This window comes from Etheostoma cragini, chromosome 5 (assembly GCF_013103735.1).
Source record: "Etheostoma cragini isolate CJK2018 chromosome 5, CSU_Ecrag_1.0, whole genome shotgun sequence".
Classification (NCBI taxonomy): Eukaryota; Metazoa; Chordata; class Actinopteri; order Perciformes; family Percidae; genus Etheostoma; species Etheostoma cragini.
Genome location: NC_048411.1, coordinates 14117221 through 14135265, shown reverse-complemented (window position 1 = coordinate 14135265; position 18045 = coordinate 14117221). Strand labels below are relative to the sequence as shown.

The 18045-nt window shown below is 40.6% G+C and overlaps 1 protein-coding gene across 3 annotated transcripts in view; it reads right to left on the bottom strand.

The window, feature by feature from the left end:
* xrcc4 (X-ray repair complementing defective repair in Chinese hamster cells 4) overlaps positions 1 to 18045 on the bottom strand; it is a 33782-nt gene that overhangs the window by 9446 nt on the left and 6291 nt on the right. For 2 of the 3 annotated variants that reach the window (XM_034872613.1, XM_034872612.1), the window contains exons 4-7: positions 5929 to 6095; positions 5164 to 5316; positions 3204 to 3304; positions 438 to 571 (exon numbers count right to left, since the gene is read on the bottom strand). In XM_034872613.1, the coding sequence (XP_034728504.1) occupies positions 456 to 571; positions 3204 to 3304; positions 5164 to 5316; positions 5929 to 6095 (537 nt within the window). In that variant the 3' untranslated portion in view covers positions 438 to 455. Of the gene's footprint in view, positions 1 to 106; positions 572 to 3203; positions 3305 to 5163; positions 5317 to 5928; positions 6096 to 18045 lie in introns of those variants that run through there. The other variant, XM_034872611.1, reaches the window with a different exon arrangement.

Below are 18045 nucleotides of genomic sequence, written 5' to 3'. Positions count from 1 at the left end.
GGATGCTGGGAAGTGTGCATGTTTATTATTTAGTTACTGCAATGTTTTTTTAAGAAGTTTGCCTGAGTGCAGAAAATGAAAAAAGGAAAAATTTAGTGAAATGACAGAAATGTTTTACAGTGCAATAAAACAAAGCTTGAAATTATTTGTTAACTGTGGTTTGGAGCCACAGGCCACACGGAACAGCTTATTCTCTAACTGAGAGAAGACAGGACTGGACTGTTTGTTATGTTGACACTATCTTAATAGAAGATCTGTAATATATAATCTTGTTGTTACATCTAATCTCTCTAATGATAAGTCTTGTACTGCTACTGTATGAGAAAAAATGAACAGCTATGAACTAAAACATTCGGGTCATCTAGAAGAAGTAGTGGCAAGAACAACTATGATACAAAATACGGGTCATTGATTGGTTGCTTTGTTATCTGACAAACCTGTGGTTTTTATTCCTGCTAGGAAGGTTCCGAGCCCAAGGGGTGACACAACCTACGCTTCTGGCTCGGTTGTTCGTCTTCCTCATCAGAAAAGGTCCGGTCCAGAGGAATGCCATTGCACACCAGATTACGACCTGTATACAACATATAGATACAGATGTACAAACATAGAACTGTTCAGAAAACCATCTCTGATACTCTGGGTCTTATTACATCAATACTGATGCTATGCATCTTTAATAAATTATGTCACTAATAAAAAACTAAAAATCATATCTACTGTAAATTAAAGGTACTATTGTGGATGCTTTGTCTTCTCACTTTTGGACTGCAAGTTTCTCAAAAAACTCAAAACAAATGAATGGCCTCTTTCTTAATGCCTGCACGCAGATGTCTTGTCTTGTTCCAAATTCTTGAGATTTTTGGTTTCATTACTGAAGCCGAAATTCTCCATCTCCATTGCTTAAACCAGTTTCCTTCAGTGACACATTTGTGGCACATTTGTGGTTGTCTCAGGACAAACTGCTTCAGATAACCTGTTAACCCCGGACAACTTCACACCCACAAGACCAGTGACCTTTATCGGGATTAGAGATCTGGCATTCCAAACAAGCTCAGTCATAGGATGGTTTACATACAAACAAACACACCAGTTTGCCCTTTAACACTGCTGATAGCCCATTCAAATTCAAAGATTGACAGATTGAGCCGTGTGAGATAAAAACTACTGGTACTTAGAATACTTTATTAGCTGTTTGATCTGGAGATAACACTTGAATGAATGAATGCTGTTGATATCCACAGTAAAATGACTGAAGAGTGATTCAAGTCTGACATTACATGTGGAATAAATATTAAAAATGTACTACAGATTCTGTAAAATATTCTGCAACCCCCCCCCCCCCCCCCCCCCCCCTTTCTCTTTTTTGTGTTGTGTTGACTGTATTGTCTTGTTTGTGCTGTGCAAATAAAAAATAAAGCACTATTTCAGAAAGTCTGACATTACAGTCCATCTGGATGTTAAAAGGGCCCCTTCCATAAGTTTTTATCAATTTCTTTCTTCTCTCTCAGACACTCCTTCATCCCTTGAGTCACACTGTCCCCCTCCTCTCCTTTCATTCCCCTTATTTCATCTTTATCTCTTCTAGCTTCAGTCTCAACATTGTGAGTGATATGCGTCCTTATGTTGTCACTATCAGATGCTAAACTAGAGGGAACATGTCAAAGAGTTTCTTCTTTTGTCTCCAATTCTACCCTGCCATCACTCTTTCTTATTAGGTAATATGAAAACACACCCCTAGGCACGAGGGTTCAATGGGGCCAATCAATTTAAAGGGTAAAGTTTGGTAGATTTCTAAATGCAAATAAAACATCAATTTGCTATTGTGCACTGAGCTAGGTCAAATTTTTTAAAAAGCTCAATGGGTGGGGACTGAATTGCAAAAATGTATTTGTAAACAAGATATTGTTGTATGTTTTAATGTCATTAACTCCCTACGAAGGTTGCTATGAATTGATTAGTTGCTGGGGTTACCAGATTAAGGCTGCACAATATAAACAAGAAGGAATAACAATGCATTAGGCACACATTAGCATAGTGTAGTGACAACTATTGACATGAAGGGATGGCTTGTTTCCACCACAGCCAAGTGATGGCCAAAAGAGACACCACCCAGGGATGGATTTGTTGGACAGCTGAGTTAGAGTAAATACAACAATAACCTTTGAAACACACCCATAATGTTAATGTGTTGAGTTTGGCTCTGAACACACAAACAGCCATTGAGAGAGAGAAATTAGTGGGTTATCCCAACAAAATGTAGTACAGGGGGGTATGACTCAGGACATGTGACATCACTGCATGACACAGGAAGGGGAAGACCACCTCGTGGCCGGCCGTGTTGCCGCAATCAAAGCAGACTTCGCTGGGTGGGTTCATGACTCACTGGCAAATGTTTCCTAGAACCTGGCTACCCGAGGGTAAACTCTCTGCTTGTGTGTGCTTTTAAGTTTATGGTCAAACTCCCTGCTAACATGATTAATTACATTCAACTGTCAAATTTATTAGACAGTGAAATCAGTTTGAGGAAAGCTAAATCTCTAAAAGAGTCTTATTTACAGTCTGCATCAATACTGAGTCACACTGTGACCTATGACATAACAAGGAGTACCGGGAATGGGCAAACATTTGCCATGTTCAATACTTGCACACCCAGCTCCACCAAACCATGGTGCCTGTGTAAGTGAGTGGAATATTGGAGCACAATGCGCTGATGGTGTGTCATGATAACAGTACGTTTCTATAAAGGGGACCTAAAAGATCAGTAATCTGTCGAAATTTTTAAATTACTTTTTGAAACATAACCTTGTCACCTGAGCCAAAATGACCCTTCAGTTTACACTCACAAATACACAGCAAACTTCCAATTCCCATCATGTTATTAATTGCATTGGTAAGGCTCTGCCTTACCCCGAGAGAAAAGCCTTTGTTATTTAATTCTCAGTAATTAGAGGGCAAGGAGATGTTCCCGTCTGGCTATCATTGATATTGCAACATATTCTGACGCAGGCAAAGAATAAAAAAATGGATTTTTTTAATTTATTTAAAAATTTATTTTGAAATAAATTTAGATAGATTAAATAGATTTATTTGTACTCCACAATTATTTAGTCAGAGTTAGCAGAAAATGGTTTATTGGCTTAGGAGCAGTTTTCCCAAAAAAAAAGTTTAAAAAAAAAGCTGTCCTCTTAACATTACACACACACCTGTGATGAGAATAGTTGGCTCTTGAGATGAATGGATGCTCCCAACGGCCTCCTGTCTTGTGTCCTGACTGTCGTCTTCACAGTGAGTTGTGTTGTTGTCACTAAAGGAAATGACATAAATTTGAGAAAAGAAGAGAACATGTTTCATATAGATAAAACTGTGTGTGTGAGGGAGAGTGTGTAGAACAAAGCAGAAAAATTAGTTACGGTGTAAATATGCTCTAGAAAATACAGAATCTCATTTTACTATACTTGCAAAACCTTTGAGTAATCACCTTTCAATACTTCATATTATTGAACCACAAAGTCAGAAACATAAGCAGGGATTATGAGGTAGATCTTCCATCCATAAACTGTGGCCTGCAATGATGGAAGATGTAAAATAACACAGGCTTGTAAAAAAACAAATTAGCAACAGTCTGTGTTCTGCAAAAGCCAAAGGTGGGGCAAACACAGATTTGACAACACTGTGCTGACCTGATTGGAAATAAAAACCTGCAAGTACGCAACTAAAGCAATACTAAAACCAAATCCTCACTGCTTAACAGTAAATGAGCTAAATTGATTGCCACATGCACTGACTAGACCAGTTCCTGCAAAGCTTCTAGATGACAACACTGGAATAAAGATAGACTACAGGTGCTATTTTAAGACTATATGAGCTATAAAGAATAAACTAGGTTTATTTAGGAACTATTTAATAGCATCTGGATTAAGTTTTAGTGTTGTCAAAATTAAGAATATTTAATCACATTAATGTCATAGTTAACTCGCAATTAATCACAATTAAATCATACATTTTTTAATGTATTCTAAATTTCCCTTGATTTCTTTTTGTCCAATTATTTTTATTTTAATGCTCTTATCAACATGGCAAAGTGGATCGGCTTGCTTTGTTCAAAACAACATTGGCCCCTGGACTACTGTAGTGTTCAATGTCACACGTAACATTCTCACTTGGAGCAGTCATTCACACTTGGAGCAAATAATCTCTCACACAATATAACACTGTCCATCAATAAAAGGGAGAAATAAATACTCAGAGGGGGTGGAGAATTTGCATCAGCTGTGTGCTTGGCCATCAAGTGGTATTTCAGACTGGACGTGCTGCGAAGATAGCTCAGTTCAACACAAAACACACAGATCACTTTGGTCTTGTCAATTGAACCATTTGGCAACTGTTAAAAAGTAAACTTTCCATTCAGAATCTTTCATTTTGGCATCTCACACTCAACATCCACTCAAAACGTAACGTTACTAGCTCGTAAGCCCAAACCAGTGTGTGTGGTGTGCCTGTTGTTTTGTTTCAGGTCTAGCTAGATCCGGTGTGGTGTTGTAGTTTTTCTAACATTAGTAGTTGCAACAGCATGTGAAAATAGTTTGCTAGGCCCAAAAAAATTTTAATCATGCGATAAAAAAATGGATGCTGTTTAAATGGGTTTGCGTTAACGCAGTTAATAATGCGTTTAATTAACAGCACTACTTTAAACCAATCACAATTGATCCGGGCAGTGCTATGCGCCGGACGCGCTGGCGGTGCCTCTGCAAAACAGCCTCAAGAAGGAACTTGTTTTGGTGGCAGGTGCTCGTTCAGTAGTTTGAGTCGTGAAACAGAAGACTCAGATTGGACAGATAGTCTAGCTAGCTGTCTAGATTTACCCTGCAGAGGTCTGAGGAGCAGTTAACCATAGTCCTCCTAAATCCACCAGAGATTAGAACGCCAACCCAAAAGAAAGCGGAGGGTGAGCGACATCCGGCCAATCTGCCAGCGGCAACGGATTAATCCCCTAAATAAATTGTCGTCAATATGGACTATAAACAGGTAAATCCTACTGTGTATCAAAACTGAAAATATGTGAATATACACACATAGAATAAAACATATTTCACTGGTTCACCTGCATTTATCAGTTATACCAGAGCATCACAGATTAGTTGAAGTTATGCAAAGTCTGCTGACCTTTGTCTCCCGTCCTCCTCCCTCTGCTGTTGGAGCTGGCGGAGAGCATCCTGCAGGCATCTGATCTTGGCCTTCTTCTCATTCAGCACCATGACAAAACGTGAGTACAGCGCCTCCTCCAACATCTCCTTATCCTCAACTTGCTGCTCCAGCCTGGTGAGAAAAGAAAAGATGAGATAAGATCAACTTTATTGTCCCAAAGGAAATTTGTCTTGGGCAAAAAGTACTGACAACAGGTGCACACAAACACAAGCATTTAATCTCAATCAATCAGTTTGTAGACAGTACAATATAATACATGAAAGTACATAACAAGACAACAGTTAAAAGAAAAACATACATGCAGGGAAATGGACTCCCACTTCCACATGGACACACATATGACAAATGCATGTTTTAAAAGCTTCAGGGTTGTTGTTTGTTTGCCCTCTGGGAGAAATTTGCTAAAAGGAATTATGCTCATGAAGAGAAGTGATATATTAAATGAAGGACATACAAGTGAATCATTTGAAATTAGTTCCTAGAAATCCCAAGCCCTGTTTGCAAAATCGGGTGGAGCCCGTTATTCTCCCAAATAGGCGGCCAGTGATGTCATACTGGGGTATTGCTGTACATAAAAACAGCTGGCAGCGCAGCTTAAAAAGCAGTCTCTCTGGGTATTTTCCATTCAATCTTGACATTTGCTCTTCATCACATATTCTTTAAAACACACACATTTAAATCCATCAGCAGAAAGCACAGGGCAGCTTTTCTCCTCATCCTTACTGTCGGAGTATTATCTGGTGCTCCTGTTTCAATCTACGGCTCTCCTCTAACAGCTGGCAGTTTTTTGACTTCAGACCTGTACTGCGCTTTAGGGACTGGCAAATCATCTCCCGGTTTAGCTCTAGTGGGTCTGGAGCTGGCTGGAGCTCCACGGAACCCAAGTGCACCTGAAGAAAGAAGAGTAGAAGAAGAAGAAGGAAAATGAGACAGCAACATCAGATCAGAGTGCAAATTGCATGAGCATCAGCATTCATATTGGTTGTCAGATTTCATATTTCATGAACAGTTGAGGGGTTCAGCAATGGGGGATGACCTCAGACTCCTAACTGGTCTTCCCCTCCACTGACAGGTGAGAGTTAAGATAGTTCACGGCACGAGGTAAGCATAACCTCTGGGTGCCTCCCTTTGTTGCATAACCGACTAGGAGGAGACCACAGAACATACAGTATGTAAGCCTATATATCCCAGCTGCCCTGGGAGTACCAGTGGATCCTCTCAAAGAAGCTGATGGAAATTACCCAGGAAAAGAACATCTGGCACTTCAATCTTGACATGAGTAAGGGGCTGATAATAATCTCACATCTAACACAACTTCTAAAACCTGTTTAAAGTCAAAAATGAGTACGCATTTGCACCTTAACGCCATCCCAGAAGCTCTGCAATGTAGAGGTGCAAACCATTACATCATATTTTCTTTGAAGTGGGAGGCATTTTAAGATGTAGACGAGTTTTCTTCTGTCTGGGAGAAATACAGGATGGATTCATTGGTCACCAGTAAAGTATGCACACAGTTTCCCCTCTGTTGCTTCTTGTCTGTCACTCTTTGGAATCACAGACAGGCTTCAGATGTAATAAAACATTCCTCATTTGGTTTGCATTTTGGCACAATGTCACAGAGCGGGGCTGAGGCACTGCAAATGTGGAAGTTTTTGAACATTTAGTTAATGTGTCAAAAATCAAAGCCGTCACACCGAACTCATCAAACTTTGCTTGTTGCCTGGGAGATTCTAACGCGCACGCACACTTACACACTCTCTCTTTCTCACTCACTCACTCACTCACTCACTCACACACAAACACACACTTACACACACTTACACACACACACACACTTACACACACACACACACACACACACACACACAATGCTTGTGATGCTCTAGAAAACCAGAAGGTTATGAAGTGCTAAATCTTTACTGGGCTGTTTCGAAGACGCAGACCCACTGTAATAAGGCCGCCATCTTCAAAAGATCTCATAAAATACTTGTCATTTCTGTCCGCTGTCCCGGCAGGCCACACAGCTGTTTTCCCCTCCAGTTGTGAACCTGAAGATGTTGAGTGGACATTTGCCTCACATCGCTGCCACAGCTTCACTACCTTAGCCTTATTTTCTTTGGTAGTCTTTTTCTCTCAATGTCAAAATGTCTTCTCTACTGTATGTTTTCTCTCCCTCCCTGTTTTTTTTCTGTAAAGCCACCAGCAGATCAAATGTTTCACTCATCCAGTGACACTTCTAAAACCAAACATTTGCGTTTTTCCTCTGCATGGTATCTACTCGACTCACCTCGACTATACTTTTTGGGTTTTCCATTACAAAACAAAATCGCTTTTGTAGTACTACCTCAGTTGAAGTTTCAAGCGAGCTGAGGCAATACCAAGAGTTGACATGAAAACCTGCAGACTACTGATTGGTCGGAGACGGGGCTAGCAACAGACAAGGGCGGGGGGGGGGAGTGGGGTCGTGAACAAACTTGCAGTGTTTACCAGTAATAAGTATACCCAGCATTTTTTATTTTTTGCTGCCTCCAGGTTCATTAGAAACTAATTTGCCTTCTGGTTGTGGCAACATGCAGAGAATCAAAAACAACACGCCTTCCAATGTTCTGTGTGTGTGTTGCGTTAGGTCATGGCAACTTCATACAGTTTCCTGCTATGACGACCAGCCACGGCTCCCCATCCGCCTCAGCTGTACTTTAAGTTTAGTGCTAATTACCTAGGTTCTGTTTCAGAAGTAGTAGTAGAACTAGTTTTATTAATTGAGATAGAAAATGGCTTTGGCGGAGGTCTGCAATCTCTGATGGCCCTTCTAGTTAGCAAATGTTAGGATGCTAACACGCTAAACTAAGATGGTGAACATGGTAAACATTAACCAGCCTAACATCAGCATGTTAGCATTGTCATTGTGAGCATGTTAGCATGCTAAAGCAGACCTGGGCATTCTACGGCCCGAGAGCCACATCCGGCCATTTGGGCGGCCCTAACCAGCCCGCATGAGGTCAATGGGAAATACATCATGCATTGAATACAACTGCATTGCTTTTATTTTGAAGGCTGCTCTCCTTTTTTTGTTGCTTTTTTGTTGATTTTTCAGTGCAAATCTATAGTCAAACTGCAAAAGCAACAAGGCTTTTTTTACTAAGCGTTGCACATCCAGGGATGCAGCAGTTAAGGCCAGCTTATTAAAGACTGTTTGATGGACTCTGCTGCGCTAATATGCCAAGAGAAAAAAAGAGACGTTTGAGAACGTGCTGCTTTCCAGGTGAACTGTAACAAGAAGGATGATGATATTGCTGTTGTAACTAAAACAGTAAACTTACAGTTTGTTGTGCCTGCTTCACTTTTCATGTTCTAAGAAAAAAGTTAAAAAAGCTAATTCTGTAGCTAGACTACAAACAACACAGTAAGAGCACATTGTAAAGTTAATTTAATGCTGTTCTTTGAAAATTGCATTTTTTACTCCTTCACCTTTTTCATGTCCTAATCACAACATTTGTGCCCTTACCAATTGTACCTATCAAATACCTTACAGTTCACTGCTTTTTATGAGGAGATACAAATAATGAATGAATTAATTAATTTGCCTAAAAAATGTAGCCTGATGTTCTGGCCCTCAACAACAGTCCCTGTTTCTCCTGTGGCCCTTTTGGAAAAATAATTGCCCACCCCCGTGCTAAAGCTAGCGTTTAGCTCAAAGCACCATTGTCCCTAAATTCCATCTCAGAAACTCATTAGCATAACTATTAACTTTACATTTTGTCCTCTTCTTTGTTCTTTTTGGGGCGTGGAAACCTTTGATACAACACTGTCTGTGATGGTTGGGGCTGGCTGGCTGTGAGTATTTGTTTTGTTATTTATTTTTTTGTTTTGTTTTGCCCTGTCTGTTTTACTGTTGGCTCTACCTCTTCCTTTCGCTGTTTGGCTCCACTCGCCCCCGCCTACCTTAACCAGCCAGCTGACTGCTCACACCTGTTGTTCATCTGCTCATAACCTCACCAGCCGTTCACACCTGCCTGACATCAACTACAATCAACCTCTGTATTTAAACTCTGGATCTTGTCATCATCTTCGCTGATCGTTGTTTCTGCCACATGGGTGACTCAAGCTCCAAGCTCCAAGCTCTCAGGGACGGCTCACGGCTCCTCGCTTCACCCTGCCTCCGCTTCAGTCTCCGTCCAATCGGCCCCCTAAACCTCTGTGCCTCAGTGTCTCCTCCTCGGCTTCCTTTGCTCCGGTCTCCCCGCGTCTCCGTGCTTCGCTCGCCTGCCTATTCTACCTTCCCTGTACTCACCATACTGCCTCTCCCTACGAGTATTTTCCCCTGTGCTTATTCAAATAAAACTGGTGTGAGCCTTACATGTGGGTCCATTCTGTCGTCATTTGTCACACTGTCCTCTGCAATAGAAACAGTGCACACCATACATGGGCACAGGGGCTTACGTGCGGTCCACTCAGTATCATGCCGCAATACAATCAATATAGATTAAGTGATAATTCTGTAGAAAATCTCTTTGAATAGTCACATACTTATTCAGTGTCAGTGCTGCCAGTCTGATCAAAACAAGGAAATCAGTGATTTAACAAAATTCTTAATAGGGCGGGGACACAGAGGAGACCACCCAAAGTTTTAGGAGGATGAGGTTCCCAAGAACTCATAAAAATAGAACATCAGGATGTCACAGTGATACAGTGCAGGCTCCTCTAATTGATTTAGAGGTCATTTGTGTGATACTGAGCTTCATAAGTCACCGGCAAGTTCATTTGGTGTTGATTGTGTGTTTGTGCAAGATGGTCCACCGTTAATAGGAAGCAGTGAGACTGGTAGGAAGAGGCCCAGTAAGATGAGCTGATGTTTATTATTAGAATTAGCTGGTTGAATACTGGCTTATTCTGTCTTTTATTTCTTCAAAGTTAAACTAGGGACAAGGCCTGGCATCGGTTGCACTTTGTTTGAATGTAACAATGCCTACATTGTGCTTGTTAAAATGACAATGAATAACATAAAATAACTGTGGAATTTTTGATCTACTCTCTTCTATCTTCTCCACAAACCCCTCATCTCCCTTGTACTACTACCTGTGCCTAAATCTCCCCTGTGCTTTCAGAGTAGGGCTGGGAGATAGGGAGAAAATCAGATATCACGATATTCTTGAGAAAATACCACAATATGGATATTGTGGCGATATTCTAGGGTTGAGAAATTGGTGCTTTAACAAAATACCTTCACACTTAGATTTTAGATAAATAATCATCAGTAATGTGGACAGAAAGTCTAAGTGGGGAAAAGGAACATAACAGCTAGAACAGTCTGGTAAGTTCAGAAAAGTACATTGCTTTAGTGTAATGCAGCCCTTAAAACCAGGAAAAGACAACACTTGTGTCATATCATGATATTACGATATCCAAAATCTAAGACAATAGCTAGTCTCATATCACGTTATTGATATAATATCGATATATTGCCCAGCCCTATGTCAAAGGATAGGAAATTTGGCAATAAATCAGCGCTGTTATGGATCATGTGAAGGCTTTGAAGTCTAAAATGCTGAATACACTAATGTTTCTACACTTTAAAGGATGTTGCAATGTCCTACATTTACAAGTCTCAGTCCATTATAATGTCAAACTTTGTCATCGATGTTCTACCCACTGACACTGTTCAAAACCATAAATCTTCCTGACCAGTGTGTTAACATGATATTGCCAGTTTAAGACACCAGATACAGACATCTAAAGTGCTGGAGGCACAACCCTTATTTATTGGATTAACATTATAAATTACACTGCAGCTGCTGTTTATTTCTTCTGTTCCTTCTTTTAAATAGCATAGGTTGTTGGTTTCTTACCATCTTTACTTTGAAGTTTTCTAAGGAAACCTACTGCAGTAAACATGAGACTTCCAGATAACCAAAGGTTTACCTTTAGCTTGTTGTGCAGCATGAAAAGAGAAAGAGTGAACTAAACAAAATATAAATCTGGAAATGTAGGCAAGCAGCATGCTGAGTTTTACCTACCACTAACAGATAGTAATGACTGTTTTTTATTTATTTATTTATTTTATTTAAGTTCCTTGTTGAAAGACAAAAAAGGGCTACAAAGCTGCCATTATTTTCCTAAGCTTCTGCTTCTCTCCTGAGACAAACAGATAAAGTTAAAGGTCAGACGCTGTTGCCAGCCTATGCAAAGGTGTGGGAGGTCAGACTGTTCTGTGATCCACAACCCACTGCCACATGTTTCTACTGTGTTAAATACAATAAACAAATTGTTTGTTGATGTTGTTTCAGCCTTTGACAGCATTAGACATATGACCTTTATATGACAGGGTGGGCTGATTTATGACAATTAAAACATCAATGCAGCTAAGATGACAGGACAAGAAAGACAGAAAAGGAAATTACCTAAACTGTAAAATAAGGTGAGATGCTTGCTCTCTGAGTCTGAGATAAATATCATGACCATGCAAACCTGAAAGATCAACATTTTGGGGTGAATCACTTTGCATAGAACATCATCAAAAAAGTCAAAAAAGATTTAACAAAACATGGGAATGTAAAATCCTTCCGGATTCAGGATAATTGCCGGACATTACAACACGGTCTGATGTGTGTGTGCATGAGTGTGTGTGTGGTCTAACTGTTTGTGTCTCCAAACAGCTAGCCAGACCATAAGGTCAAACCTGTGGAGAAGAGGGGACGTAGGTGGGGAGGACAAAGCCAAAATAATACAGTCCCAGTGACAAAGATACCACAAAACACATTCTGTGGGCAGAGAGGACACAAAGATGTCCTTGTCAAACTATGACACATCGCCAGAGAAGAAACCCACCATTTATTCCCATGGATTATAGGACAATTACCCCCATTAATCAATAACTAGATAATATTATAGTAAATTAGCATTATTGGAATTCACAGATTAAAGATCTCTAGCACTTATTTATCTCAGCTGCAAACAAAAAGTCCAGGTCATAATAATAAAGATCAAATAAATTATTTTATTTGAGGGAAAAATATGAAGTCAATGATCCAATCTCCTTTTTTCTATTATTGTGTCCAAGGGAACAGGGAAGTGAGTGGGTGAGCACTGTGTGCATAATGACAAAGACACTATGTACATGGGTGGGCACGGGTGCTCAAAAGTGTGGGCATGGAGCAGAGTTCAGCTTGTCCCATCAGCTCCTTCATCAGCCATGCGGAGGCGTGAGGCCAGATAAAGCGCAGGAAGTGGGGGGGCGACGGCGCTCAGTCTGCCCCTGATATCAATGTTCCTATAAACAAAGGGCATGCTATGGCACAGTACCAGAAAAGGTGGTGGAGGGAAAATAATTAATTAAAATGTTTAATTTCGCTTTTGGGTTTAGAGATGTTTAACGCAAGGAAGACATTATTAACATTAACAAGCGAATAATCTACAATAATAACGTGAAAAATCACATGGGGAGGCCCCTATGGCAACCTCTGGGAAATTATTATGGGTATTTTTGACAGTTTTTTGACATTACTTTAAAAAAAATCTATCCACAATGAAAATAACCGTTGCAGCCCTGAGCCAGTATCACTTCTGTTTCAATTCAGCATGAGCAGCTTAACAATTGATTAAGTAGAAAAGGCTGAACATCAATAGAGTACTTGTTTTGTAAAACCAAAAGGAAACCCTGATGAAGGGATCTCTTATCCTGTCATTTATCTCCAGTTAGCAGTTTCTCTAGATGTTTTGAAACATATTATTATGGAAAATGATATGTACAGTGAACTAGACATTTGCATTTACAACGTGCAGAGGTTAGGTTTAGATGTTTGGTACAGTGGGAAACAAAAATAGAGAAAGACAAAATAAAAATAAAACAGCTTTGAGATATGTCACCAAGCAGGGTGGAAAAGATGCAAAGTTTAAAAAGAGAGGAAATATGACACCAAACAGATGAATACACAACACGATCAATCAACAAACACAAAAAATCCACTTACATGGAGACAGGGAAGTGAAAAACAAGCCAATGAATCAACACATTAAAGTTGCTAAAAGTAGCTAGGACAAAAATAGGTCACCTATTAAAGTATTGTCATCATTTTATCTAGGAAGTTTTTGCTTTTGGGCCACACACTTAAACATGATTATGCACACCATTTACAAAAATCAAAAGTTGTAAATAATTGACAAACGCAGGCTGGGAATTTACACTCACAATTATATATTAAATCATTTCACACTTCAGTATTTGGGATAATTCAATCAGAAAAAGAAAAGCACGGACTATTGGTGTCATGTTGCACAGCTGCAAGCTCTGTTTGACAAACATAAAACATTGACAATCAGTGTCACGTGTATCCACCCAGACCCATCCACGTGCTGCTTCAATTACCACAACTGTCAAGAAGTAGAGAAAGCTGGTCTGAAGTAAGAACTGTGTAGCTTAGTAGCACTAAGGTACTGATCACACATTTGAGTGACCGTGTGTGCTTAGTAAAATTGTGTAATCAACTTATGTCGGTGAAATTAAAATTACGCCCACATACATACTTTGATTTTTCCACCAATGATGGATTAGTACTTAAAAGGCAATTAAGGAGGAGACCATGTCTGACTTAGCCGTTTAAAACACCTGCTTAGTAGCAGTTTTACAACGAACACCCAAATTACATTCATCATTACAACTTCTGGGGTCATGTTCATAAAATATTAGTGTCAGTTTAAGTTCGCCAGCTGTTTGGTCTTCAGCCTCCTTTCTTCTATTTCCAGAGGAAACTTGCCCTCATTTTTGGTCATTTCTACACCCTGAAATTATCTGGCTGGGAAAATATGTTCCACTTTTTAACCTCGGACGTGTTGAAAAAAAATAGGCAAACAAGAGAAGAAAAAGAAGAAAAAAAGAAGCAGGTGTTAGACAAGAGTGGTAGTTAGCACTTCATGCAAATAGTCTCCCTGAATTCTTAGAATTGTGATTACCACACACGTACTGCACACAGCAATGATTGCAATTTCAAAGCCTTGATAAGCCTAGTCTGGTTGTATTCCTACTAAAGGGGTGCGATATATAGCCTGGCTCAGCCCTTCAAAGTACTTCCGCTCAATTTTCATTTTCCTTCAGTACTCCGTCTGGGTTTGCAGTATTTTCTTGGGTTTTCTCCGGTCAAATCCTAACCGGTCCAATCAGCAAACAGCAGGAGCGGCTGAGAGCAATGACGTTGAGGTTCGGTAACCTTCGGTGTGTTCTGTAATGGCGGCGGAGAAAGATGCGGCCTGTTGCGGCAGCACTGCAGAATATCAAGAAGTTAAAGCCCGAGCATGAACAACCTTCGTTGAGTTTTGTTGGTGGCCATTAGTTTGTAGCCCTCTTCATAGAGCTTAGGTCAGGCCAAAACAAATCTAGCCCGACCCTCCCCGAGCCAGTGCTTGTAGTGTCCGTGCCCTGCCTGACACATTAACCGTAGTTATGAACCCAAGCTTGATTTAAACTCGAGAATGTTTTACTACGTGGGCCGTTATAACTGACGTTCTCAACTGTAATTCTGAGTTGTTTGAACTACAGAAATCTGTTGAGAATTATCTTAATGAATAATGCAACAAGGACGAAGCATGTAAACTGCGTTGTTTGCTTATTCAGCATGTAATGGATCGCAAATGGATCCAAATGAGAAACATAACAAAAAAACCTGACCCTTGCACCCTCAGCCGAATAGTGTGGGCAACAGATAAAGGCAAAAACATAATCAAAGCCCTGGAACGCTAGGAGACTTCCTTGTCTCGATCACCTAATTAATACAGTCCTTCACTGTGGTCTTCATGCTGACGCAGTGGCCGTCGACAGTGCTACAGATGGGGGTGACACGATATAGCAGTTTACCTCACACTCAGGTCAGGGCAGGACATAGGCCTACACCGGAGCTACGGGAGAAGCGTAGTGGAGAGGAAACGCTTTCTCTCCAACAAATCAGGCTAATAAAGTAATGAATAAAAAAACACAAATGCTAGATCAAGGGCTCGGCCGGGCCTGAGGATAGTGGCGGATAATATCAGTCCGGCCCGGCCTGTGCTAAGCTAATAGTTGTTGTCGTCTCCCCTGTTGCTAGCCTGGTCCTACCAGACAGTACGTAGGAGGTTAGAGCCAAGCTACCCGAGTGGCTCTGGGCAGATCCAATAGTTTTAAACTTCAACAGAGAACCCACCTTCAAGGAAGTTAACACTTGTCAATGGAGGACTCTCTGTACAAATGAAAGGTACAAGAGTCTGGTAGGACCAGGCTACGAGATATATATAGTCTACAATCATATCATCACTGCTGTGTTAAAGGGGCTCTAAGCGATGTTGGGGATGTTACTTCTTGTTGACGTTCAAAGTATTTTCAAACAAAACAAGACCAGATTGCCCTTCCCTCCTCCTCATCCCATCCCCTCCCCCTCCCATCTGTGCTTCCACGCACTGGCCCCCCACCCCCAAATCCTTCTTGTCGGTTATTGGCTAGAATGCTAGAACACTGTTTGTGTATGTTGGGTTGTGCAGGTTAGCAGTTTGTTTTTGTTGTTTGTAGACCCTGGGCTTTCTACAGAGGCTGCATTTTACAGTGTGTTCTGGGGAAAAGCATATTGCGGACAGTGAAGAGACAAAGTCGGTGAAAGGAATGAAAGCAGAAATGAGGATGCCAGTCAGGCCTGCTAGCCGACCTCCACTGCCAAGCTTCCTGCTCACCAACGCCAGATCCATCGCACAAAAAATGGATGAGCTGGAACTCAGCATAGCAACAAATAACTACACACGGAACTGCTTCGTGATGATTATCACCGAAACCTGGCAGAAGACCCTCATCCCGGACGCGGTGCGGATAGCAGCCCGAGCTACGTAACGGCAGGATCGAGACAAGAACTCTGGCAAGACCAGAGGAGGAGGATTTGCATTTTTGTGCCTAATGGTGTAACAGCAGAATTGTTGCTCAGCAATGCTCACCTGACAGTGACTATTACTGGCACTGTCTACATAGCCCCCGATGCTAACGTTGGTACAAGTTTGGCTCACCTGCTAACTGTAGTCAACAAATTGCAGCGCAATCACCTGAAGGGGATACATATTGCAGCAGGGGACATTAACAAGGCGGCCTTAAACGCTATACTCCCCAGCTTTTTCCAGCATACAGATTGTGCTAGTGGGAAGAACACACTAGACCATGTATACTCTAACATCAAGAAAGCATACAGAACCTCTCCCTGACCTGGGCCAGTCAGATCACATCCAACTAGTCCTGATCCAAGCATACATCTTGGTCAGAAGGTCTAAACAGCCAAGTAGAAGGACTATCAAAACCTGGCCTAACACTGCCCTATCACAGCTCCATGACTGCTTCCAATAAGGCCAAGGTTGTGTGCAATATGTTACAGAACAGAGCCCTTTGTTTATTACTATGACTTCTTCTTGCTTGTATGCTGCACAATTCACATTACAGCAGAGGTATACAACTACTGCTTACTCAGACGTCATAGTTCCTAGACTAGTTAAATAAGTATTTTGTATGTCTTTGAATTGTTTTTACTTGAATACATACATTTTTTTTAAATATAAGAACTATTTGCAATCAATATTGTGCCAATTATTGTCATCAGTGATTAAGGAACATTTAAAAACACATTTTTAAAGGATATTGTCTAATTGTCGTTAATGTCAAAATCTGCAAAAACATCAAGATATTATTTTTTGTCCATATCGCCCATTTCTACTACATCCATAGTAGTACCACTAGTCAATCATTGTAATTTGTATCATTACAGTTAAACTAAGCTACATTTGGGGAAATCATGTGTACCTCTATATTATTAATCCACAAAAACACAACATGTGTTGTTTAGAATATCCATTCTGTATTTATATTCTTGAGATCATTACATTATTTAAATATGGCATGTAGTTACATGACACAAAATCCTTTAGAGTAAAAACAACCATTTTGTCATTTTGTACACTTGTATACACAGCCCACACTCCCAGATACAAAGAAAGCAAGGGGAATTGGACAAAACCAAAACGGCTCTAATCAACTGGGTTTTTTTACATTGTGAGATGGGGACAGCCCTGTCCATAAATAAGGGTTTTATGGTCTCTACAGTGATCCTAACCCCTTGGCCTTCTCCTATTGGTTTCCTCTACCCAAAAGCAGCCCCATGACCCGGAGTGACCTGATCCCTGGAGGCAACAGCATCGTCTCATAGTTTCAAACAATAACAACAAATCCACTGAAAGCAAAGTGACCTGTGCTCCATCAGAGCTGTCACTCTCTGGGAACTATCTAAAAATCACCTTAGAACAGAATGTAATAAGTGTTTGGGTCTGTGACTGCTGGATAAATTCAAAAAGAGGTGATTTTATGTAGGGAACTGTTTACATTAAGGCAAGCTAGCTCCACCTCACCGTTTAACAAACCTTTAATCAGCAAACCTTTTTCTCTAAACATTTATGAGCTGTAGCCATTCAACAACTGCCTTATATTGTTGCAATTGGATGACTGAATGATTCCTATCTCTGGCTTTATTCCACAGTGGCCTGAAGGCAACCACGCCGTTCTAATTCTGCTTTAATGTGGGGACACTATAACCCTTATCTTTTTAACAGCCCCCTATAAAAAGTAAGACTTCCTTTCTATTTTGTTGTATGTCGTTAGATGAGTTCATCCCCAGGGAACAGTGACAAGGGGGAAGTGCCTGATGTGGAATTCAAGGGTGAACTACTAATCAATCTCCATCATTAAGAATAAACCACAACTCTCTAAATTTGATCTTCAACAACAGTTTCCTCAACAACTTTTGGTTCATTGCCATATGTGTGTGATGTGTCCCTAAATAATGATGCTAAGGAACC